Source organism: Schistocerca cancellata, chromosome 7, assembly GCF_023864275.1.
Source record: "Schistocerca cancellata isolate TAMUIC-IGC-003103 chromosome 7, iqSchCanc2.1, whole genome shotgun sequence".
Classification (NCBI taxonomy): domain Eukaryota; kingdom Metazoa; phylum Arthropoda; class Insecta; order Orthoptera; family Acrididae; genus Schistocerca; species Schistocerca cancellata.
The window spans coordinates 365,694,003-365,720,832 of NC_064632.1; the positions used below are offsets into that span (position 1 = coordinate 365,694,003).

The 26,830-nt window shown below is 39.1% G+C and overlaps 1 protein-coding gene across 2 annotated transcripts in view; it reads right to left on the minus strand.

Moving 5' to 3' along the window:
* The window catches only part of LOC126092306 (uncharacterized), a 75,188-nt gene that overhangs the window by 13,174 nt on the left and 35,184 nt on the right, over positions 1–26,830 (minus strand). For both annotated transcript variants that reach the window (XM_049907832.1, XM_049907831.1), the window contains exons 2-4: positions 21,641–21,853; positions 20,153–20,272; positions 2,923–3,098 (exon numbers count right to left, since the gene is read on the minus strand). In XM_049907832.1, coding sequence (XP_049763789.1) covers positions 2,923–3,098; positions 20,153–20,272; positions 21,641–21,853 — 509 coding nt within the window. The remainder of the gene's footprint in view (positions 1–2,922; positions 3,099–20,152; positions 20,273–21,640; positions 21,854–26,830) is intronic.

Sequence of the window (26,830 nt, forward strand, 5' to 3'; positions counted from 1 at the left end):
GCAATGCCTTATCCTAATTGCAAAATGAAATCATTCCACTGAGGGATAAACAGTTTTTTAAGCGATACAACTTTGGTACAGATGCTTCAGATTGGGCACTGTATGACAAAGACAGATTTGAATGCATTTAGGTGCTAGCTGAGCAATAGCCTGATTTGCATTCTTGTCCATAGCTTCCTTCTTTCAGGCACCTCTTTCCCCCTCTCCCGTTTCACATCCCTCTCAAAGATGGTTTCACATAAGGAGTGCTCACTGAAATTCAAGATTACCACCACTTCCTTTTGAACACCTGCAAGGGAAGGAACAGAATAGGATACAATGACAAAGAATGGTTGCTTTTCATCTCTGAAGTGCATATTTGCATCCATACTGAAAGCATTGTCCCTCTGGCAACAATTTGCTCAAAAACTTGATCCCTAAGGCATTGGCTCATTTCAAGTCGTTACACACTTTATTACCACCACCTTTATCAGTTCACTACTCCCATAGTTTAACTGCCTCAGAGTGCATTGTCACTTCTGGTTATCAGATCTTCAATGTTATTCAGAACGTTGTGTGAATCGTCTGAAATAGTGTTCCCCAAATTCTTTCACCTTCTGTAAGTTGGTGACCTACTGTGATGTGTGTCTCAACTGGCAATGCTGTATTGTACAGAATTTAATGTTATAGATTTTAGTGACTGGACTAGTCCCTGAAGTCACTTCTGAATTTAGCATGGTGACAATGTGTCAAACTTAGTGGTGACTAAGTACTCCCCATCACTCATTTCACTATGACAGCGTGTCAGATTTTCGTCTGGTGATCTCTTTTTTAATGAAATACATTTTAATGTGTTTTAAGTGTCCTGTTAAAATCTGTAGCTTATATTTTTCATGAAGCCCAATTTGCTATTTGCCACATTACAAGCATCAAAACGAAAATAAATAGTTTGAACCATTTTGATCCCATAAAAATCTAGGAAAATGTATACTGTGAGGCAGACTTTCAAATACTGCCTAAGTTATTATCTTTTGCTTTGCCTCAATAATAAAACATTTCCCAATTGAATTTCTTGAGATATCTTCCAGTTGATTTTTTTTAAGTCATCAGTCTTCTGTCTGGATTGATGCAGCCCAGCAGCACAAATTCCTCTCTCGTTCCAAACTCTCCCTCTCAGTAGTACCAGCACCCAAAATCCTCAATTATCTAACAAAAATATCTAACAAATAAATTCCAATCGCTGTCTTCCCTTACAGTTTTTTACCCTCTACAGCTCCCTCTTTTACTACAGACGTTAATCTCTGATGTCTTAAGATGTGTCCTATCATCCTGTCCCTCCTTGTCAGTCTTTTCCAAATATTTCTTTCCTTGCCAATTCTGTGGAGAGCCTCCTCATTTCTTATCGGTCTATCTAACTTTAAACATCTTTCTATTGCAACACATCTCAAATGCTCTGATTCTGTTCTTTTCTGGTTCCTCCACAGTTCACGATTCACCGCCATACAGTGCTGTGCTCCGAATGTACATTCTCATTAACTTCTTCCTCAAATTAAGGCTCTCGTTTGACGCTAGTAGACCTCTTTTGCCAGGAATGCCCTCTTTGCCTGTGCTAGTCTGTTTCTATGTCATTCTTGCTTTGTCCATCATGCGCTATTTTGGTTCCGAGGTAGCATTATTCCTTAACTTTATCTATTTTGTGGTCATCAATTTTGATAGGTTCATTGCTAATCTCATTTCTGCTAATGCTAATTATTTTCATCTTTCATCAGTTCCCTCTCAATCCATTTTCTGCACTCCTAGGACTATTCATTCCATTCAACAGGTCCTGTACTTCTTCACTGCTTTCACTGAAGATTGCAATGCCATCAGCAAATCTTATCACTGATGTCCTTCCATCCTGAATTTTAATCCCACTCTTTAACCCCCCTATTATTTCCATCATTGCTTCTTCGATGTATAGATTGAAGGGGAAAAGACTGCATTCCTATCTTACACTCTTACTGTTCCCTCTGCATTCTTGTGAATACTGTATATTATCCACATTTCCCTGTAACTTACACCTACTTTCATGATAATTTTTTGAATATCTTGCACCATTTCATTTCATGCTGTTCAGTGCTTTTTCTAGATCTGCAAATTCTATGAACTTGTCTTGACTTTTTTTTAGTCTTGCTTCCATTATCAAGCACATCAGAACCACCTGTATGATGCCTGCACCTTTTCTAAAGCCACACTGATCATCATGTACCAGATCCTAAGTTTTGTTTTACATTACTTTTTGTACTATAGTCATCAGTAATTTGGATGTGTGAGACATTTAAGATGATTGTGCAGTAGTTTTCTCACTTATCTGCCCTTGTTATATCAGAGAGTGTGAGCATGATAGTTTTCTGACTGACGGTATCTCAGACACAGATTCTACACGAACCAATCTGAATAATAGTTTCGTTGTCACTTCCACCAAATATTTTAGAAATTTTAAAGGAATGTATTATCTATGCATTCCACCTTCTCTGATCACAAGTTTTCACAGCTCTGTTGATCGCACTAATGAAAGATATGCTGTTTATCAAATATTACAGATACATCATACAAAACCTCTCCCGAATATTGCCAATGACAGGCTATTTTCAAAGCCATTTTATTTTCAATCAAACTGCTTCATATCAATTGTCACAAACACCCACTATGTTTTCCTTCAAGGGAATGAAAGAAGGAAATCACATTACAAAAGAAAAAATGGAAAGAGAATAAATAAAAAGGGTAGTGAAAATAACAAGAAATTGATCAACAAAACACAAATTTAACACAAGAAAACCAAGAATTATTGTAGCAGCAGCACTTAACTTTGCTATCTCTCTTTTCATTTTTGTTTTTAAACTCTGAAAATTTGATTCGTTTCAATTTAATATGAATGTAGCATACTCCAAAACTGTTGCATACCCGAGGATGTGGATCCTGTCCTATCATTTTTTCACGAACTCTCCAACGTAACTCAGCACGACTATCCTCTCCAGGAACTTTCTGTTGGCGCCAATAGGTCTGGTACTTGTGGTAGAGGGAGACAGGATCACTGCGTGATGGCATCGAACCCCGTTGAAGTTGCCACGGTTTGATGACTGTTCATGTTGAATTTTCAACAAAATATTACTCACAAAACAGGCTACTGCAAATTTTAGATAGTCATTTTAGATTTCAAATAGACCAAAAATAAGATGTTTTATTATAACTGTTCTCTATTACACTATTAGACTGACTGACGGCAAAATGAACTACAGAGTAATACTGTCACACAGCACCCAGTTTGCCAACACAGCGCATTCTCAAGGTATCATGTAACACTACAAGAAAAGGGGTCGGGAAGAAAGAAGATAGAAAAGAGAGGAGAGAGAAAGAGCATCAGAACATGCTTACTCTGTTCAATTTCAGCCAACATTATTATAATTAAACTATGAACACAAATACAAAGTGCTGTACAAGGTAGGTCAGCTTTTGAGGTTTTATTCTTCTCCGTGTTTATCCAGATAATTCTTAATCAGAACACACAAATGAAGGCACCTATGGTCAGTCAGCAAGGACTAGACAGTGGCAGGTCAAATCTCAGTAAATCCTTCGTCACCGCCACAATGGCTCCACTGAATTTTGCCTTAGATGTATTCTGTCTTAATCACTCAGCAATAACTGAAGCAAATGTCCAAACATGCTGTACCTCTCTGACTGAGCACATGTGTGGGTGAGGCAAAGGTCTTTCCTTTATTCACATGCTTCAATAAAGAGTAGTTTTGAAGTTGAGCTAGTGTTTTTACATGTGTATCAACTGGGCAATGTTTCTTATATGACTGTCATGAATCACAACTGACAGCATATTGGTGGGTCAATCCATATGAAGTGGTCCAGTGATGGTTGCTTGACCATTTTTAAAATAAAATATCTTGCACCTTTACTGAATGGTGGCCATTTTTATTTGTAGACACGCAATGATTTTTCAGTCTGGAGACATTAGCAAAAATTTTAATATCTCTGCACTAGGTTAAGTTACAACATTGCAATTGACATGATTGTTTTTAGAAAAGTGTCCTCTACAACATTGTCTATTATACAAAATACCCTAAATTCAAAAATAACCAGTCAAAATGACCTCCAAACTTTGGTATCCAAATTTTCAAAAATCCACTTTTTAGGCCCAAAAATAACAAACAAGGAGTGATTTATGAGAGTCTATTTTTTTCCTATAGTTAGATATCTTACACTACTAGCCTCATATAGAGCATGAACACTTTCAAATGTTTCCTTAATTTTTTATGAATTTTTGAAATTTCAAAATTTTCATTTTTTTGTAAATTTTGGGGTTAGTTATCTCAGATGGGACTGAATATAACCATATGATTTTTGCGCAGTTTGTACACATATATGTTAGCAACATACTGTAAAAATTTCAACAGTGATATCTGACTGTGAACAAAGATATGAATTTTCGAAAATGAGGAGATAATTCACATTACTCTACAACTGATCTTATGGCTGTTGCCTATTTAAATGGTATATTGTTTCATTGTAATAAAATTTAATTGTGACGTATATTTAGATAACACTATCATCCAATATTCATTTATTTTATTTATTTTTAATAATGCAATATTAAACAATAGGAGCTTTTACTTTTGTTCTATGGTAATAAAATTGCCCATTTACGTTTATTGTCAATAAAGAAGCAAATTATTGGAAGGAAAATCAGGATTGGCCGTATTTTCTTGTTTTATTGTCAGTAAAATCGATTTTCGGTCACTTAGTGACCATCCTCAGTGCTGTAATAAACAATTAAAACTGGTAGGCACTGGTATCAAGCTATAACCACAAGCTTAGAGCGATCACATAAACATGTTTATGTGATCGCTCTAAGCTTGTGGTTATAGCTTGATACCAGTGCCTACCAATTTTAATTGTATATTACAGCACTGAGGATGGTCACTAAGTGGCCGAAAATCGATTTTGCTGACAATAAAACAACAAAATACGGCCAATGCTGATTTTCTTTCCAATTCTATCTACTATTTGGTCGTGGTGTATACAACACACCATGGAGGCGCCAATCAAGTAAATTATTGCTGGGTGTGGCATTGTATAAGTACATTATTGCTGGGTGTGGCATTGCTGTAGACAGTCTGTTCTGGAACCTTTGTTAGAGTGGATGTACATACTTCATCGAGAATGTAGAATGTGTTATGTGCTTTGTTCTGTGTGTAATTTGTAATTAATTTTGAGAGATTAACTGGAACGCAATAGCATGGATGAACAGTGCTCTGTTGGACAGATAGCAAGTGAAGTGTGTCACAAAACAGTTTACAGTTCAGTTTCAAAAAACTTGAATAATGTCCATGACTTTGATGAAGTTAGACAAACTTTGTTTAAATTTCGAGTAAGTTCTTCTGTAACATCAGTGTGCGAGTATCATGAGAAGAAATATATTCTGAAGTACAACCACATTTTTGGAAGAAAGTGCTGTGATCCACTTAAAATTCACAAAAAGCCTATTACTAAAGGTTTGAGGGAAATAAAACTTGAGCATTTGTTCTTGTTATGTGAGAGTGAAACAGCTTCCCAAGTGAAACGTAATGTGATGTGATTCCTGGAAATTCCCTGTGCCCAAATTGTTACTCAAAAATATTTGTTGTGAATCCAGAACCAGAATCATGTAACCTTGTTAATGACATTTATATTCCTAATGAGGAAGCTGTTGACATATTGGATTTTTTTTGTTCTAAGTTAGATGTATCTCCTGCTTTGAAAACAATAAAATTAGCCAGCCGGAGTGGCTGAGCGGTTCTAGGCGTTACAGTCTGGAACCACGCGACCGCTACAGTTGCAGGTTCGAATCCTGCCTCGTGCATGTCAATTGCAATGTTGTAATTTAACCCACTGCAGAGATATTCATGTTTTTGCTAACGTCTCTAAACAAATATCGTCCTATTTTCGTAGCCAGCACGAACATAATAAGAACTGCAACACGAAAAGATGATTATGGTTCAAATGGCTCTGAGCACTATGGTACTTAACTTCTGAGGTCATCAGTCACTGGGCCAATTACCAAGCAACAGTGCATCTCCATTTACTCTCTACTTTAAAAATGAGAAAGATGAAGTTTGCAGTTCTTCAATTTGCATTGTAAGCGACTACTTTGAGCACAACACTTTGGCTGCACATTTGTTTCAGAAGTATATAATAAATTACATAAAAGAAAATTTTCCCAAGGTTAAGAAGCTGATATACTTTTCAGATGGAAGTGGTAGTCAGTATAAGAACAAAAAGAATTTTTCAAATCTGTGCAACCACAAAGACTTTGGATTGGAGGCTGATTGCACTTTTTAGCACCTTGCCATGGTAAAAATGCCTGTGATGGAGTAGGAGGTACAACAAAACGTCAAGTAAGTAAACCTAACCCACAAAGACCAACCACAGACCAAATTCTCACAGTACAGGACATGTATGTCTTTAGCAAGGATAATATTAAAGGCATTACCTATTTTCTGATCAAGAAAGAAGAAGTGGTTCTGCATATGAAAACAACGCTTCAAACCAGATTTGAAAACTGTATAGCAATAAAAGGAACAAGGCATTCCATAAATTCCTCGGCATTGCAGAAAACTGTTTGATGCTATGTGACATCAGAAACCGAAATTTATGAGGATCATTGTGTCAGTAAAATTACATCTGTCTTTAACGTTGAATGACGTAGCGGCATGTGTGTATGATGGACAGTGGTGGCTTGCAGAGTCTGAAAGAGTTTAAGTTTGGAAAACAATGTTGCTTTTGTGCGTTTTTACCACCCTGTTGGCCCAAGAACATCATTCAAGAAATCTACTAGTGACAAAGGTTGGATACCAATGAAAAATATTTTAAGGAAACTTTCAGTGCTTGAACTTACCACAGCAACTGAGAGGTCTTATTCTACATCACAGAAGCTGTCTGAAGAAATAAGTGTTCTTAACATTCACCATCAGGTTTAGGAACAGTTGCATCTCTAAGGATGTTAATTGAAAATATTTATTTTAAACATGTCAAAATAATATAAATGTTAATTTCAGTGATGTTTCCACTTTTTACATATAATTCAGTACCTTACTTCAATAATAACTGATTATATCGCACCAATATCATACATGAATAGGCAACTGCCATATGATCAGTTGTAGAGTAATGTGAATTATCTCCTCATTTTCGAAAATTCATATCTTTGTTCACAGTCAGATACCAATGTTGAAATTTTTACAGTATGTTGCTACAAACTGTGCAAAAATCATATGGTTATATTCAGTCCCACCTGAGATAACTAACCCCAAAATTTACAAAAAAAATGAAAATTTTCAAATTTCAAAAATTCATAAAAAATTGAGGAAACATTTGTAAGTGTTCTTGCTCTATATGAGGCTAGTAGTGTATGATTAGTGTATGATATCTAACTATAGGAAAAAATAGACTCTCATAAATCACTCGTTTGTTATTTTTGGACCTAAAAAGTGGATTTTTGAAAATTTGGATACCAAAGTTTGGAGGTCATTTTAACTGGTTATTTTTGAATTTAGGGTATTTGGTGTAATAGACAATGTTGTAGAGGACACTTTTCTAAAAACAATCATGTCAATTGCAATGTTGTAATTTAATCCAGTACATAGATATTCATATTTTTGCTAGCGTCTCTAAACAAACATCGTCGCGCGCTTACAAACGAAAATGGCCGCTATTCAGTAAAGGTGAAAGGTAATTTTTTTTTAAACTGTTTTGAATGTCTCAATTATAGGGTAATCACATATAAAAAATTAAAATATTTAAAAATGGTCAAGTAACCAACTTAATTTTTATTGGACCACTTCATTTGGATTGACCCTGGTACTTCTGAAGCCATGGACAGCTATTGCTTTAATTTATAATCCTTCTAATATTCTTTAAATCATTTAGAATTTTTGAATTGTATCCTGAAAATATGTTTGGCTAATTTTCTACATTAAGAAATGTTTATTTTCCTCAGTTCATTTCTAATTTCTTAAACCTCAGCTTCTCAAGTGTGTTATATGAACATGTTCAAACCAGCAATTTGATAGTTTTCTCCCATTCACCAAAGCCAGATATTCACTGATCATCTAGTGTTTCCTCACAGCTACATTAAGTTGTTAGACTTGATTGTAATGCACTTCTTTTCAAGTCTTTTTGATATACTGTTGTATGTTTACAATTCCCAATTTTCTTCAAAATGTTCACCTATCTTTTGCACCTTCTCCCTTAATTCAAGTCCAAATTTTCTGCTGTGCATATGCATACATATGTTGTTCTAATTTTGTTGCAATTTAGTATGAGGGCCATAAAGACATCCTCATCTTCCATGTATTTAATTTACTGGCTCTTCTGCCATACTGCATTACTTCAAGACATTTAAATGTACTGACTTTTTCTAACAATATGGAAAGAGAGATTATTACTCACCATACAGAGTAGGCACTGAGTCACAGACAGGAACAATGGGAAAAAAAGACTGCTAAAACATTAAAGCTTTTGGACAAAGTCCTTCTTTGGTATAGAAAATACACACACATTCATACAATAGGCCCAGAAAATTAGAATACTGGAAACAGTTTCGTTCACTCAATAGGCCTCCAATGTGAATAATCTGAGTTTGCCCAAATTTCTGAGTGGAGTTTCAGCTTTCCTAAAAACAAAACTACCAAAATTTTGAATCTTTCCTGGGCTTTTTCAAATTCCTCCAAACGTAAGTGTTTAGTAAAAAAAAAAAAAAAAAAAAAAAGTTACTAATAATGTAGAGCATTAATTTCTGCATTGACTGAGGACCAAAACTTTGATAATTGATTAAATTTTCCTATAAAAAAGCTGCACTAGAAAACGGTAATTTTTTTTACACTTTTCAAGAAAGACTTTTTGTCACTATAAAATGTGCACCATCTGAGTATTGGCCAATTTGAGGTAAAACTTTATAAGTCAATAGCTGTAGAGCACAAAAATGTGAAATTCCAAAAAGAAATCGACTCCTACCACCGAAGTGCATAAATTTTAAAATCACATCGCGTGATAGAGGTCATCCCTTATCAATGGTGAAAATTCTGTACAAAATTTCATTGCACAAACAGTGCAATGAAGTACTTCAGCAAGTAAGAGCTGGTCCTATACCCTGTAATGTTTGATCAAGTGGGCATGCTGAAAGCACAAAGAGTTGTGTTTTGTAAGAGTGGCGTGGGAGGCCAAATAACTTCACTAAACTCTTATTAACCCAGCCCTCAGTAGTTTGGCCTCTCAGTAATCCCTGCCCACATCTGAAATGGTGCACAACTAATTATCTTGTGCAACAGTGCTGTTAGTGAATCACAGTGTTAAACTCTGCTGTAAATATTGGAAATTGTGGCATTCTCTGCATTTCAGTATCACGTCTTCTAAATGGAAACACGTTACCCTAGACCTCAAGTAGAAGCTCAAAAATGTAGATAAGTTCTCCACAAAACGCCATTGCTGCTGAGTACAATGTTGGACAAATTTTGCATTTTTTCTAATGTAATTACAGCTGTTATTAAAGGAGTCAACACCAAAATAATCAATCTTTGAAAACTGAAGTACCTTTCTATTTAATAAAGTATATCCCCTTTCTGCATCTTCACGTTTTTGTGGTGCAATGCCTGAACCATTAAATTTCAGGTGTGCAGCTGCACAGATTCCTCTTCTGCACAGGTGGTCTCACGTACAGCACTCACCAGAGATGTTTATCAGCAGCAAAGAGTTGCAGCGTATGCATGATTAGACATATGGCTACATGGTTGATCAGCACAGGGATATCTATGTATCACTGTGAGCTGTACTGTGGCCATGTCTTTTTAAGTTTATTTTGGAAAGTGCTGGATTCCACGATTTATTCAAGCTAAGCAATTTTCAATTGCTTCTTTCACAACTAAGCCCAGAAAGATGTAAGTCAACGCTAAAATTTCGATGTTTTCGTACACGATAGAGTGCTCAGTGCCAAGACAGTGCCCTGACACTATCAATTTATTGTGTTGTAAGAGCCAGGTATACATGCAGTATTTTGTGCATCTTTCATGGACTGTATGTGTTGTCTATCTGATATATGGAAGGTCACACTCACAGGGGATGTTGTAAACCACAGGCTTCCAAATCATCATCTGCATTCCGTATGCCCACTGTGCACATAAGGAATGCAGAAAACACGAAAAGCTTTAAATCCATGGTTTTCCTGCCATATGTGGGAAACTTATCGTCAAAAAGAGGACAGACCTTCAGCAAACACAAAGTGAGAGTATTTCTTCACCCTCCATCAAAGACAGCAGCACTCTTTGATACCATTAAAGATGATTTGGTGCTTCACAAGCCTGGAGTTTACTAGATCCCTTATGAGAGCAGCCTTTCAAACATCGGGCAGATGACACGTACAGTCCAGGAAAGATGCACAGAGCACAGCAGGTACACACACCTCTTACAGCCCATTAAATCAGTGGTGCACAGCACAGCACTAGGCGCACTATCATGTATGAAAAAATCAAAATTTTAGCCTTGACTTCCACCTTTTTGTGACTCAATAGTGAAAGAAGCAATTGAAATTAGGTTGGTGGCAAATTTAATTAATAGATATAACAGCTTCAGCTTGGATAAATCATGGAATCCAATACTTTCTGTAGTAAATTTATGAAGACGTTGCGATAGTACAGATCACTGTGATACACAGTTCACTGTGATACCTCGGTATGCCAGTGTGGATCAGCCGCAATCACAGATCCAATCATGCATACGTTCCAGCCACAGATCTTATTCATGCATATATTACACCTCTTTGACACCATCAACATCCTCCGTGCCTTGTGTATATGTGGCAACATTCACAGTGGCATGGTCCACATGTTTAAAAGTTCGGAGCAAGTGCTGGAGTGTCAGTCAGCCAGTTCATTCTGAAGATGGCAGAATGATACAAAGCTGAAGTAACAGAAGAAGTGAAATTTATGCTTATTTGTTTACTGTTTGTTTTAGGATGCAAGAACAGCTAAGGTCATAAACACCTATCCATAACCTCAGATCACCAAGAAGTAAAAGGAATTAAAAGCAACTATCCGTTAAGCCCTATTGACGGAAGGAAAGTGAGTTAAGAACAAGCACTGCCACACTGAGAAAGGTCAACAAAATTCGCTGTAGAGACAACAGAGGTTCCAAACCAAATATTAAATGTCCTTCGCCATATTGCTAAGACAGGTAAAAAGTAAAACACAGTCAACAGCCCATGCGTCATTTGCTAGAACAGCCAATAACTCAGATAGTGAACATATATAAGTACGTAAGTAGGTATAAAATAAATAAATAAATAAAAGGCATTCGGCCAGGAAACGGCAGCGAACTGTATACACAACCTAGCTAAAATGATCTCCTCACGGTGAGAGAGTCAAGATGAAATCGCCCGAGCTGTTGGGAGAGGTTCAATTCCCCAGAGCCTGTGGTGATGCCAAAGTGACAACACCTGCTGAGAGACAGCAACGCGGAGATCATCCAAAGGGATGGAAGAGCTAGCGGACCGAAATAGTAGGACCATAGTCTTGGCAGCAGCGTCAGCAGCCTCGTTTCCTGTCAGACTGCCGTGACCAGGACCCCCATGAACATCACAGTGGCTCCATCAACAGTGAGGGAATGGAAGCTTTCTTGGACCCCTTGCACTACGGGATGGACTGTATACAGCACACAGAGACTCTAAAGAACACAAAGAATCACAGCATATGACAATTAAAAAGCCTGTGTTGCCAGATGTACTGGGTGGCCTGACAGAGGGCGAAGAGCTCTACTGTAAATATTGTGCTGTTTTCTGTAAGCTGGTACCAAAAATAGTCGGTGCCAATGATGAAGGAAAACCTGACACCACAGTCAGTTTTAGACCACATTCCGTGCGAAGGTTGAGAAACACAGTGATAGATGAAATCTGGATGAATTTCCTTAGGAACTGAATCGAGTCCAAAGTGAATAAGGACCACCACACGAAGCCAAGGTGGAGAAGGGTTCACATCCATCGGGAATGTGGCAGGCAGCAGGAAGTTAAGCTGCTGGAGCAATAGCCAAAAGTGAACTCCAGATGGACACGCCCCACACTGGCAGTCAAGGGAGTCATTGAAGAATGAGGCATAGGATGGGTGGCCAGGCACGGTGACGAACAGCATGCATATCCGCTGAGGAGATTATCATGCTGGTATGACAACAGTAGTTGGACAGCTTCTGCATAGAAACTTGCTACTGGGCTTAGTGTACAAGGCGCCAGTGGTCATACAGATTCCATGATGGTGGGTTGTATTATGATTGTGTAAGATGGACGGATTAGCAGATGCATAAACAAAACACCCATAGTCCAGTTTCAAATGGAGAAGAGATCAGTACAAATGGAGGAGGGTGGTCTGATCAGCTCCCCACAAAGTACCGTTTAAAACACATGGGGTAGAGTGTCCAGCCATGTGAGAGACATGAGAGGACCAAGAAAGTTTTCCATCAAGCATGAGCCCCAGGAATTTCATAGTTTCAGCAAACAGAAGAGCAACAGATCCAGTACTTAGAGGAGGAGGAGGAGGAAGAAACCAACAGCATCGCCAGAAATTCATACAAATGGTTTTGTCAGTGGAAAAGTGAGAGCCATTGTCGATGCTCCAAGAGTAAAGACAATGAAGACACCACTCAAGGATGCAAGTCCACGGAGAACTCCAACAGACTGCAAAGTTGTCGACGAAAGGAGAGCCAGATAGGTCTGATGGGAGACAGGCCATTATAGGATAAATGGATATAGCAAAGAAGATGATCTCAGGACGAAGCCTTGAGGCACCTCATTCTCCTGGGTAAAGGTATTCAACAAGACCAAACCCACACTTACCTTGAAAACTTGGTCTTTTAAAAATTTCTGAAAGAAATGGGCCAGGCGGCCTTGGAAGCCCCATGAGCACACAGTATACCAGTCTCCCCCAGGTGTATTACGCTTTCTCCAAATCGAAAATCTCTGCTACAGTTTGATATTTCTGCAGAAAACTTTTCATGACATGAGTTGACCAAGTGGTGAGATGGTCAACTACAGAATGGTGTGCTCAAAATCCACATTGTTCAGTGGTTAGTGGATTGTGAGATTTGAGCCACCATACCAACCAAGCATGAATCATATGTTCCATCACCTTGCAAACACAGCTAGGGAGAAAAATGGAGCGGTAGCTAGAAGGAAAGTGTTTGTCCTTGCCTGGCTTAGGTATGGATATGACAGTGGCTTCACGTCAGTGTCTGGAAACATGCTATCTGCTCCCAAATGCGACTGCACATGTCAAGGAGAAAGTACTTGGCCACAAGACCAAGGTGCTGCAACATCTGTATGTGAACATGGTCCGACTCTGGAGTGGGGGACTGGGATGAAGTGGGAAAATAATCTAGCTCCCTCACAGTAAAAGCAGCATTGTAGCACTCACGATTCTGAGAGGGAAAGGGTAGCACCCAAGCCTCCCCTACTTTCTGAGGGAAGAAAGTGGAGTGAGTGAGGCGCTCAAAATCTCCACAAAATAGCAACCCATGATGTTGTAGATAGCTATAGGGTCCACAATGACATCACCTGCTATGATCAGGCTGGATATTGGGGAACTGGACTTTGGTCCTAGGGAGCCAAAGGAGGTTGCCCTACATGACAGAAGAGGGAGTGGAACCGTTAAAAGATCTAATAAATGAAATCTAGTTAGCTTTTTTGCCATCACGAAGAATGCGACAACACTGCACACACAACTGTTTATAATGAATACAATTAGTCATTGCAGGTTGACTGTTAAAAATGCAGAGAGCACGTCGAGTGACTCCCATCGCGGCATGCCTCAGTCCACCAGGGTATCGGAACACGGCACAGTAAAAATGAAATACGAGGTATGGAATTTTCTGTGGCAGTAAGGATAAGGTTCGGGAGGTACTCTAACTGGTCGTAATGACTGGGGAAATAATGTTCACTGAAGGACACCAGAGAGGAAGAAAGCATCCAGTCAACCTTAGAAAGCTGCCAATTGGGTCTACACGAAGATGGGGTGGAAGTCAGAAAAAAGATAGCACACAGGAAATGGTCGCTCGAGTATGTGTCAGAGAAAACAGACTGCTTGAGACAACGGGCAAGCTGGGCAGTGCACAACCAGAGGTGCAAATGGTAATAGGTGTGCGTACCAGAGGTGCAAATGGTAATAGGTGTGCGTGGAGTCTGAAAGGAACATGGGTGCTCCAGTGTTGAGACATATGAGGTAGAGATGACAGAGAAGGTCAGCCAAGAGGGCACCTCTGACAGGTTCTGAAAGATCCCCAAAGGGGATGGTGTGCATTAAAGTCACCAAGCAGCAAAAAGGGGTGAGGGAGTTGATCAATAAACTGGAGGAAGTCTGTCCTGGTGACACCGAATGACAGAGGGATGTAGACATGGAAAAGAGAAAAGGCGAAGCGAGGAAGGATAATGCGGACAGCAACAGCTTGCGGCTGAGTGTTCAGTGAGATTGGTTGCCTATGAACGTTATCCCGGATGATCAGCGTGACTTTCCCACGAGATAAGAATGTCGTCCTCAGGAGGAAGGTCAAAGCGGACTAGAAGGAAATGCAAGAGACAGAATGTTCGCAAGGATGCAATTTTGTTTCTTGGAGGCAGAGAAAAAGTGGACGCTGTTGTTCCAAGAGCAGCCGTAATTCCTCATTGTTTGGTCTAATGCCACGAATGTTCCACTAGAGAAGAGTCACAACAGGGATTAGGGAGGAGGGGCCAAATGAAGAGTAGTTACCTCGGCAGCTGCCGAGTGCCAGCCTTCAAAGACTCATGGTTACAAGGCACAGAGGCAGGAAGATCTTGTTCCACGAGTTCTACAGAGGTATCATCAGCATTCTCACAGGGTTGGCCTGCAGTTTGCAGGACAGAAAAATGGAGGAGTGTGCTCACCAGCGAAATGATCGGTTGGGTGAGGGTATCACATGGTGACACCGCTAATGAGGACCTACAAGTTGGGGAAGGAGAAGACCGTTTACCTTTGTTTGATTTCTTAGAGCCTTTGCAACTGGCAGATGAAGACTAAGATGCTTGTCAGCCAGAGAAAAGTCTTCACGGGAGCATTCCTCATGACCTTTCTGCCTGCCAGTTGTGTAGCAGTAATTTCACCACTGGAGGCAGACTTGGTGGCTTGTGGCCCAGACAGGGATGCTGCTGTGACACTGGGTGTTTTTTGACTGTGGTGCTAAATTTGAGGTCGCACGTCTGCATGACCCTATCCTTCGTGGCGAGAGCTGTAAAATGAACAGTACTGTAAGCGTTTTACAAAACGCTGGGCTTTCCACTACCCAACAACTTGTGAGCGATAAGATACTTTTTCCTTCACTCTGATCTCCTGGCTGGCCCACTCACCAAGAACATGAGACATTTTTGGGATGAGGCTGCATGGTCACCATTGCAATTGATAAAGTGGAGCAGAAGTGGCATGCAAGTGCCCTCGTGATCATCTCTACCACAGGTAACACATTTGGCCGTATGTCAACAGGACATTCAAGTGTGGTTGTAATGTTGATACTGGTAGCAACGCATCGGGTTTGGAATGTATGGAACGACCATGACGAATTCATCGTACACTTTGGTCTTTGATGAAAGCACTACTCTATCAAACATGAGAAAAAGAGTGCAAATAGGCACTTTTTTATTGCATCAACCTTTCTCACTACCCACTGGACTGCAGTGACGCTCTGATCAGAGAGGTAAGTATGGATTTCTCCCTCAGTAAGAACACCGGACAGCCTTGTGTAAATAACACTGTGCGACGAATATAGCATTTCTGCCTCGGTCAGCCCATTGAGCAGCCTAGTGTAAAGAACAACATGAGAAGAATTCAGAGTTCTATGGGCCTCAACACAAACAGGATAGCTGTGGAGGAGTGAAACTGCAAGCAGTTGTTGGGCTTGAAAATCATATTAGTCTCCAAAACCAAAGTGCCATTACATAAATAAGAGCAGGATTTCACAGAGCCTGCAATTGCGTAAACACCTTGCTTAATAATAAACCATAGGACAGACCTCCTCCAGTACGTGATACCGCAAGGAACCAAGTTGCAGCTGGGAGAGTCTTGCATTTAGCTTCATTCCGTTTATGTTTAGTACATATAGACTGAGATGGTGATTGGCTCTTTGTGAAAAGATCCCCATGATTTCCAGCATTACCAACAGCATGCTCCTTCCAACTGATTGCGCTCCTCAGAGAGGGCACCCGTCTTAGGTGATTGTTCACACCTCCTGAACTCCTGACAGAGGGAGCAATTGGCAATTTGGGAAGGTAAAAGCTCAGGCAATCACCCCTCCTAGACCTAGCCTGTACCAAGTATGTACATGGGAACCCTACCTGTTAACTCGGGGCTAGGAATTACATATTACCCAGGCACCTTTTACATATCAGACACATGGGCTGGCCTTTATGAGTGCACAAGGGGGAAGGAGAAACAAAGAGGAACCTCAAACGCTGAAGGGGAGGGAGGACAGCAGATGGAGAATGACGAAAGGAAAAAAGAAAAAACAGTGAAAGGGCTATTCAGATGTCAGGCTACTGAAACTTCAGAATACACTCCCAAAAATATACCAGACATGTTCCCCAAGGGTACTGAAAAAGAATAACCAGAGGATAGACATGCAGCACAGGAAGGGAAAAGGTGCTGCATAGGCTGGGGCCCCGTGGTAGACAAGCACAAGCTCACCAAAGAGTGGTGAGCCCCTCTGGGAGTGGAATTTATATGGCTCCACACTCAATTTAATGGAATATATTCCTTACATTTTTTTAAAAAAATTTGAAACACACACAATAATCTTGCATGTCTGCTAATCCAGCAACGACATGTGCAAGGAATGGCAAGATTAGCGAGAGTCTAGTGTATTTTCTTCCATAATTACATCCACAATTAGTATGGCAGAAAGGCTATAATTGTGTTTGATGGCTACCCTAACGTATTGAGTGATAGGAGTATGAAATCAGCTGAGCAGTTGCACAGAGCCACCAAAATAACAGCATCAACTGTCATGTTTAATGAAACAACATCAGTAACCATGGCAAAAGATTTGTTTCTGTCAAATGAACAAAATACACAGGACTCACTTTCTTGTTGCTAACACAACTGGAAAGTGATCAATACTAAGCAAGGAGCTAAGGACATTGATACTCTACTGCTTCAGCCCCATTGTCGCCCAACATTTTTTTATTGAAGCCTGAAAAGGACAGACAAGGCAACAGTCTACAGCCCCTAAATTTGTCTCAAATATCAAAAATAATGTTCTGTTCCTGTATGCTGTGTCATGACTTCCTCATTTTTTGGCAAAGGAAAACAAACTCATCAAGGTATTTGAGACAAAAAAAAAGAAGCCCTATAGAAAGTAACAGGGACATTCAGCAATTCCAGTGCTACTCTTTTATGAAACTTGTCGGAAGTTCAGAGTGGTCAATGTACTATGAAGATGAAACAAAGCCATTAAAAGTGCTTCACTATCAAATCTTTAAAAACTTGTCTCAAAGACATCAGTCACCCTCATCTCTTTGTCTTCTATAGAAGCAGCTGCTTAACAGCATCCCCTGACGACATATTTGTAGGTGCAAGCTTAGAAAAATAACCCACTAGATCCATTGCAATGGGGCTGGAAGGCTTCAAAATTTGGCTTATTGCCAGTTCCCAGTACTACAGATGTTGCACCTCTGGAACTGTTTAAAATCATTTTCTGCACACACGACACAGGGTGCGGTGAAAGTTGTTCCTGCAGGACAAACAGCATTAAGTTTACCAGCGTTTGCAAACTATCCAAAAACCAACCATGCACCAATGTTCCAACTGACATCCCTATTATTGACACTGATGGTTATGACACTGAAAATGACATTTTGGAAGAATGGACAAGAGGTCCCATCTAGGACATGAATACGGAAGAAATTTAAGAATTAATGTTACTTAGATTCTCATCTTCCAAGTATGCAAAGAAGTAATACCATAAAATTAAGAAAAACAAATTGTACATAGAGTAAAAGATTGTTTAGCTAAGTTAAAAGAATTTTTTAACTGTAGTACTTTAACACAATTTTATATTATTGCACATAACTCAATTTATTGTTAATTGAATCAATTTTCTTTATTACTAATAAAAAAATAATAAACCTAACATATTTATCCTTGTAAACCAATATTTTGTCCTTGATGTAATATTATTCCACTAATCTCTAAAACTTAAAAATTGCTGTTTTCTTATGTAGCATTTCTATGGGAAAATTTAATCACATAGCAAAGTTCTGATATTCAATCACTGCAGAATTTAATGCTTCACATTCGTGGTAACCATGGTTTTTTCGATTAAACAGTTAGCTTTGAAGTAATTTGGAAAAACCCAGGAAAGGTACAAAATTTTGTTGATTTTCTTTTCGTCGAAGTTGAAGCTGTAATCCACACAGGCCGCGTGTGTGTGTGTGTGTGTGTGTGTGTGTGTTGTACTGCAGGAGGAGATTTTAATGGCCCTCTTTGTGACTATATCTAATTTATATGGTGAGTATAAATCTATTTTTTTCGATATTGTTGTTATTTAATTTTGAACTTTCTAATGTTTGACTATTTTTCTGTCAAGTCCAAAAAGTTCTCAGTTATGCTTTATATTTTCAAATCACTGTCTCATTACTGTAGCTAAACATTATCAGAGAAATAAATCACATTGTTTGAACCATGAGATTTGAAAAATAGATTTTTACTTAAATAACTGATATTTTGATTTGAGAGCATATGCAGATTCCATTATTTTGTCATCACATCATACACACTACATATAATGAGAATTAAAAAAGTTGTAACAAGAGAATGCTGGCTATTTTTATATGAAGTACTGCAAACGATTCACATGACCACTACTACAAGGACAGGGGTTTTCAAAATGAATATACAGGTTTTAAAGTTTTGTAGCATTTGTTACTTTCAACTTACAATTATAAATAATACATAAAATGAAAGAGCAACTCTAACAGGTTTTCTTGTAAATGTTCAAAGCAAGCAGTGTTTGTCACACCTTGAGTCAATAGGAGAGTTCTTCCCAGTGTGTCTGGAGTCACTGACGCAACAATGCTGATACTAATGTCAGGTAGATCAGCTGGTAGTGAAGACATATACACATGATAATTTATGAACTACTTATACTAAAAATCACATGGCTTCAGCACAATCATGTACTGAGTTATGCCACTGAGTCAGCACACCATGTTCCTGCCAAACGAAGTTCTCTGGTACAGTGTTTTCCAACTGAGGAAAGACCCACAGTTCTGGTACATCAAGATAAGAAACACCAGTTACAGTTGCTTCATTGAAAAGGAAAGGCCCATAAACTTTCCACCGAGATATGGCACAAAAACGATTCAATTTAGAGGAGTCTTGTTGCAGTTGTACCATTTTGTTGGGATCTGTTGACCCCCATATGCATACATGATGTGTGTTTGCATTTCCACTTAGGTGTAATGTCTATTATCACTTAAGACAGCACAATCCAGAAAATCTTTATCGTCATGCGGCACCATTTCGTTTGCAATGTTGGCATGCAAACCGTAGTCTGTAGGCTTTAGAGCTTGTAAAAACTGCAAATGATAAGAATGTAGTTGTAAGCATCTCCTTGAAAGCGTCCACACAAATGTCACTGGAATTGCTAATTCACAACTAGCCTTCTGAATTCATTTCTTGGGGCTATGCGTGAAAGACCCTCACTCGTTCAACGAGTTCTTCAGTAACTCTTAGTCATTCCACACTCTTTCCTTTGCATGCAGGCACACAAACGAAACTTTTTGAGTTGCTCTTTCATTTGATGTATTATTTATAATTGTAAGTTGAATATAATAAATGCGCGAAGCCTTAAAATCTATATATTCATTTTGGAACACCCTGTACTTACTCCTGCTACTTAAACACTGTATACACTCTGCATGATCTAATTTTAACAAAGTTAAAAGAATAACACACATGTTAAATACATATTTAAAAATTAATTTACTTCAGTTTCTGACTGTTTTTTAAACCAAGAGATAATAAAAGAAATTCACTGATGCACCTGTATCACTAAATGAGTCATATCTTAGTAATATTATTTAGTCATATTAGTTTTCTGCAATACTTACAAGATGGTGCTGGTTTAGTGTATTCTACAATTTCAATTTTATTTTCCTTTTCAAACTTCACACTGTCTGGTTTCTTCAATTTATTGCTTTTTGGGTAACCAGTTTTTATTTCAGCTGTAACTAATGAGCACAACACAAATTACTTATTTAGTTATCTGTTGATTATCAGGTGACAAATTTTCAAAGTAAGAGTTAATGTTCTAAATAGGTGCACTAGTGAATAATACAAAGCTAAACACAATTACTTTGACTTTTACGTTACTTGCTAAGTGTAAAAGCAATACACCTGTATAGTTATTGAAGAATGAAAGTGTAGGTCTCACTGTGTACAAAAATGGGTGAGAATACAACAATATACATTTTCTCTAAATCAGAAAGCTAAGCTACCTGGTACAAAGTCACCAACCAGTTTATTTAAGATCTAGACAGCCATTACATGATACAGCTTACTGTATCTGAATTCTCAAACTATCATATATCTCTCTCTCTCTCTCTCTCTCTCTCTCTCTCTCTCTCTCTCTCTCTCTCTCCCCACTCCCCCCCCCCCCTCTCCCTCTGCTCACCTCTCTATAAAAAAAATTAAAATTAAAAAAGAAGTTGAATACAATACGAGATTTCCATTGCTTCTGACTGTTTGTCACACTTTTTTGGAGGTGCTAAAACTTTCATAATTTCACAATTTTTCCTGTTTGAGCTTGGCTGCACAAAGTCACATCATGCAGTCATTTGAGAGTGTTTAACAGCTTTCAACAAGGAAATTATCAGATACTAAGTTTTAGTATAAAAGTTGGCCATGACCTTGTTGAATGAACTGCCACATCACAGTAACCAACATGATGGTCACATAGAGGATAAAATTATAAGCTTTTACTTTACTGGGCATATCAGGATCTTAGAAAAGCAAATAGTGAAGTCCTAAATATCTATCACAAACATGGAATTCACTGAGCTTTTTATGGTAAGCAGAAATACGAGATCCCAGTTTGTCTGATTGTGTAATTAAATCATTATGAAAATGTACAACTTGGCAACTGCATAACTCAATTGTCCACATTATGTAATTAAAGTAGAAAATTACCTACAAGAATAGAATTCTTTTCCTTGGTTTTCTAGTTACAACAGATTTGAGTATTAACAGGACTTTGGTGACTTCCATCAGGACAATCATTTGTATAGTGGTGAGAGAAATTCAAAGCTGCTTAGCAGTTTGGGATTCCTGAAGTATTTTCTAAATAAAGAAGTTAGATCCAACTTAGTTGTGGTTAAACAGCATACCACCACGCATTGGTTATGACAAGCAGCTCCAGGTAATTATGCATGAAATTGCAAAAGCCTAGTTTATCACTCACAACTGACATCACACGAAAACCAAGAAAGTTTTATTCAAGACCATCACCTTAAAAATTATGTTCCGAAACTGTGAACCAAAATTCATATTAACTCACTGCTCCCAAAATTCTATCAATATCAAAACCCAATAAGAACTACCTGTGTATTCTCTGCACGATGCATCTGTCTTGGTAGGCTTTTTGTCATCCGACAGTTTGCCACCTCTTGGCTGGTGCTGTGTTCCGTTCACTGATGAGAGTGGAGGCCTTTCATTTGGTGTGGCAGATCTACTGCTACAGGTTGTACAGAGTCCACTATGCCAATTTTCACATTTACAATTCTGCACATCATATTTGATGAGTTTTTTCAAATCTGGTGAGAAAAAGAAATTGCATAAAATCAGTCTCTGATGGAAGCTCAAACTAGTATTAAGTACTGAAAATTAATACCTATGATTCATCTACAATATTTCATAGACAACACTCTTCATTTACAATGATATAATGACAAATCACCGATAAAGAAAGCTAAGCAAGTTTAATGTCAGTCTATATCAAATATACGTAAGTCCAGTAATGAAATATCTTGGTTGGCATAATTTAATGATTGCACTAAACAAGAAAGAAACTAAATACTGAGGAAAATGTTTCACTCTACGCAGAGTATTTGCTGTGCTGATTATGTGTGACAAAGTAAAACTATGTTTTAGGCCAGGATTAAAATCTAAATCCATATATTACACAGACAGTATGCTGTGCAAATTAAGTCATCTGGGCATGTATTTTAGACTGACTGAAAGCTCAAATTTTTCACTTTTCTTCTAAACTCTACCTGCCTCCCCATGGTGCTCTGAGATCTGTACCTCAGAGAAAGGATTTAGTGGCGAGTTTGCTCAATCCAACGCCTTCAAAGTTGAGGAAATTTCTCCCTCAGCAACAACTCTAGGGCTTTTCTCTTGGAGGTATGATATCTCAGCAGCACAGAAGCACCTCTGCTGAGTTTGGGAGGAAAGAGGAGGAATCGACAGGAAGTAAAATCAACTGGAAGTAAAATCAAGAAAAGATTTGTTTCACAACAATATGATACGAGAGAAGTTCCTTTCAAATCTTACTCTTTATGTAAATACACAATACATGAATACTTTTTTTATATATTATTAAATATTTCTTCATTGTGGCTGAATCATTTTTGCATATTCATAGTAGAGGGCAGCTGTTGGATAGGAATCAGTATGCTTCCTTCTCTACACTCAAGACAACCTTAGCAGACTAGGGTTGAGAATAATCACTTTTTTATTTTCAGAACAGCAACCATGTATGAAGGCAGCTACAGTTTGCAAATAATGTAAGATAAAGTAAATGGCTCATACATAGGAGTACTAAAAAACATTTAGTTTATTGGTCACTAGGGTTGGTTTTGGCAAAAATATGTACAACTCGAATTTTACATTTAAATTTACGAGCTTCCATGCAACTTCTTTGAAGGATAAGCATCTAGAGGAAGGGCAGTGTTGTTACTAAAGCGATTAGTAGGGTAATGTTGGCAGCCATCGCCTTGATGATGGTGATGGGAACACAGGGTGTATGTTAGTATCAGGTTGTCAGAAACCCAAAATGCACAATGTATTTGAAAAAACACCAATTATAATCAAAGAAGTTAACAAGATATTCATCACAGCAATGAATTTGTAGTGCATTAATCACAGAGAAAGTGACATTTCAAACTAATGATTGACATGTAATCTATGATCAATGACTGTCTTCTGAATGATTACTTTAATTGTTTGGTAAACAAAGCAAAGATCCTCATTATTATTATGGCTGACTCCACTAAAGCATTGTCAACCTATGTGCCACTGAGGTAAAGGGCCCTGGCTGGCACTGCTCTATTTAGACTTCAGCCTGATAACAGCTTACGAACACTGAGAAAAAAGGTTTAATCTCCAGATGCTGCCTATCTTAAAAAAGGTTTGTATACAAAAGAACCACTTTATTTCAGAGAAGCGAAGATTGGCATTAACGGATAGTCCGGTCGCATTTATGTTACCACCTGTCAGAAGCCTGAATGACCACATTTTGCAGTGCACACATACAGGAAGAGTGTGAATGAGGTTCTGGAAGATACTGACAGGGATGTGGAGCCATGCTGACTCCAGTGTCATGGCCAGCTAAGCTAGGTTTCTCGGCTGAGAGTCCCCGACATGAGCAGCCCAATCGAAGTGGTCCCAAAAATTCTCGACTGGGGTTCAATCTGGGGAGTTTGGTGGCTGGGGGAGTACGGTAAAATCATCCTGGTGCTGTTCAAATCATGCTGTTATAATGCCCTAGCTGTGTGACACATTGCATTGTCTTGCTGTTTCATGCCATTGTGCCAAGGGGAAAAAAAAAAAAAAAAAAAAAAAAAACATAGGGTGGATATTGTCTGAAGGACAGGTGCACAATTTTATTGATCCACTGCATCGCCCAGAATGATGAAATCGCCTAGAAAAGGCCACAAAAACGTTCCCCTGATCATAGCACTCCCTCCTCCGGCCTGGAGCCTTATGGCAGTTACTGCACAGCCATACACGCTAACAGCCACATGTGATTCATCTGAAAAGGCCATTTGGTGAATGTCCAGTTGTGTTATTGGTGTGCGAATTTCAGCCTTTGCCGCCAATGAACAGCAGTCAGCATGGGTGGATGAACCAGGTGCCCCACTGCAGAGGCCCATACACAGCAATGTTTGCTGACTAGTTATTGACGAGACACTGTTGGTAGTCCCTTGGTTCATCTGTGCAGTCAGTTGCTCCACAGTTGCATATCTATTCACACACACACACACACACACACACACACACACACACACACACACACACACACACACACACAAAACTCTGCAGCTGTTGTTCATCCCGTCATCTACAGCCTGAGGTGTACCAAAGTAGCCTCAGCCAGTTTTGGATAGCACCCTTTTGCCATGCACAGTATACTTTAACCACAGTAGCAAGCAATTTACAAACTTAAGCCGTTTCAGAAATGCTTCCACCTTTGGCCCAAAAGCTACTTATCATACCACTTGGATGTCAGATAAATTGCTCCATTTCAGCTTTACAACAATGACTGCATTGTTTTCTTCCCCACCCCCCACCCCCCCCCCCCACCCGACACACTTCATACATCCTCCACTCCTGGTGCTGCTGCTGTCTGTCAGTTGTTATTGCAGACTGATGTCAAACTTAGGCAGTGGTCACATTAATGTGAATGGTCCGTGTGAATTGTTCATTCACCCTGCACTATCCACAAAGGCCCCCGAAGGAAGGGAGGGTACATAGTAGCGAAACATCTTACACATGCATCATTCGTGGGCTGGGCCACCAGGTCTACCACAGGCCGACAACTCGTTGTCTGGACCTTCTGCAGGAGTAGTATCTCACGCAGCACTGATGCCTACAAAAAGAGCATCTCTACAGCCAAGAGAGACACACAGGACAACTCAAACAGCTAGTCCCCTCACTCAAGACTTAGGTCAACACAGGAACAGCAGCTAGGCTGCTTATGAAGCCAGAGTTTTGAGCAAGCGATATGCATCATCAAACAACCGTAAGATATCAAATATGGGTTTAGAATTTATTAAAATATTCTAGAAAACAAGAAGCCACAAAACTAAGGTCTGAAAATAGAAGAAACTCAAAATATTACTTGAATCTTTTACTCGCATTACAGTTAGCAATATGAGGATTGCCTGAAAAATAATGCCTCTACCTTCGCTACTCTTCAACAGTTGGAAGCATAGGTATGCGGTAGGTACAAGCTTGTTGCATAGCCACAGGGTTCCAGGTTTGATTCCAGGCAGGGTCAGGGATTTTCATCTGCCTCAAGATGACTGGGTGTTTGTGTTGTCCTTATCATTTCCTCATCATCTACAGCTCCAGTTGTCAGGAAGTCTTAGCACTGAACGGTTGTGTTGTTACACTGTAAAGTATGGTACCCTGTGCACACAGTCGGTCAATGCAATTTAAGCAACGTGCAGTCATTGAATTCTTGACAGCAGAAGGTGTCACCCCAAAGGAGGTTCGTCACACAATGAAAGCAGTTTATGGTGATAGTGAGTTATGTGAGTACTGTGTGTTGTTGGGCAAGTAAGTTTAAAAATGTTGAGGCGGGAACAACTGACCTGCGTGACAGAGAAAGAGTTGGACGTCCTGCGACAGCAACCACTGAGTTTCACAAGCAAAATGTCAACAGATTGATTCAGGATGGTCGTATTATCACTTAGAGAGAAATTGCAAGCACAATTGGCATTTCACAAGAACGTGTGGATCAAATTATTGCTTTGCTTGACTATCGGAAGATCTGTGCACGATGGGTAACTTGGATGCTGACTCCTGAAATGAAAGCGCACAGACTTGAAATTTGCCAGGAACTCCTCTTGCATAAGAATGAAGATGACTCCTTTCTACATTCAATTGTGACAGGAGATGAAACATGGGTACACCATTACGACCCGGACACAAAATGTCAGTCTATGGAATTATTGACACAAAGACTCGCCCCAGAAAAAGAAATTCAAGAAGCAGCCCTCAGCTGGAAGAATCATGGCCACAGTATTCTGGGACACAGATGGTGTTACCCTTGTTGATTTCCCTGATTGTGGAACAACAATAAATTCAGCACGTTACATCAGAATGTTGCGAACTCAAACAACAGCAAACAAGGGTCAGAAAGGAAAAGAGAAATGTTTTCCTGCAGCATGACAATGCCAAACCACACACTTCAAGTGCCATCACAGCAGAACTTCAGAGACTGAATCTCACCACCGTACAGCATCCTCCATACAGTCCAGATTTAGCACTATCTTGACTTCCATCTGTTCCCGATAATGAAAGACGATCTGCGGGGATATCATTATGCTTCTGATGAAGACGTTGAGAGAACTGCGAGTCTGTGGTTGCGGAAACAGAGTGTCGACTTCTTCCATGATAGTTTCAGAAAACTTTTTCATCATTGGCAGAAATGTATCCAATTTGCTGGTGATTATGTGGAAAAGCGAATATTGGTAACTAAAGATCACATTCTAATGATTACTTCTGCATTTGATTTATTAAAATATTCCCATCCAAACCCTATTAATGAAGGTGGAGGCATTACTTTTCATTCACCCCTTGTAATTACTCTGTCACATGACAGTAGTATCAGCTTATGTCAAATCACAACCAATGAACTTGTTCTTGACATCTCTCAGATTTTTTCAACTTTTTGTGTGGTAATGGTAGTGGTGGTGGTGGTGGTGGTGGTGGTGGTGGTAGTAGTAGTAGTAGTAGTAGTAGTAGTAGTAGTTTGCATGAGAAATCCCCAATTAACAATGTAA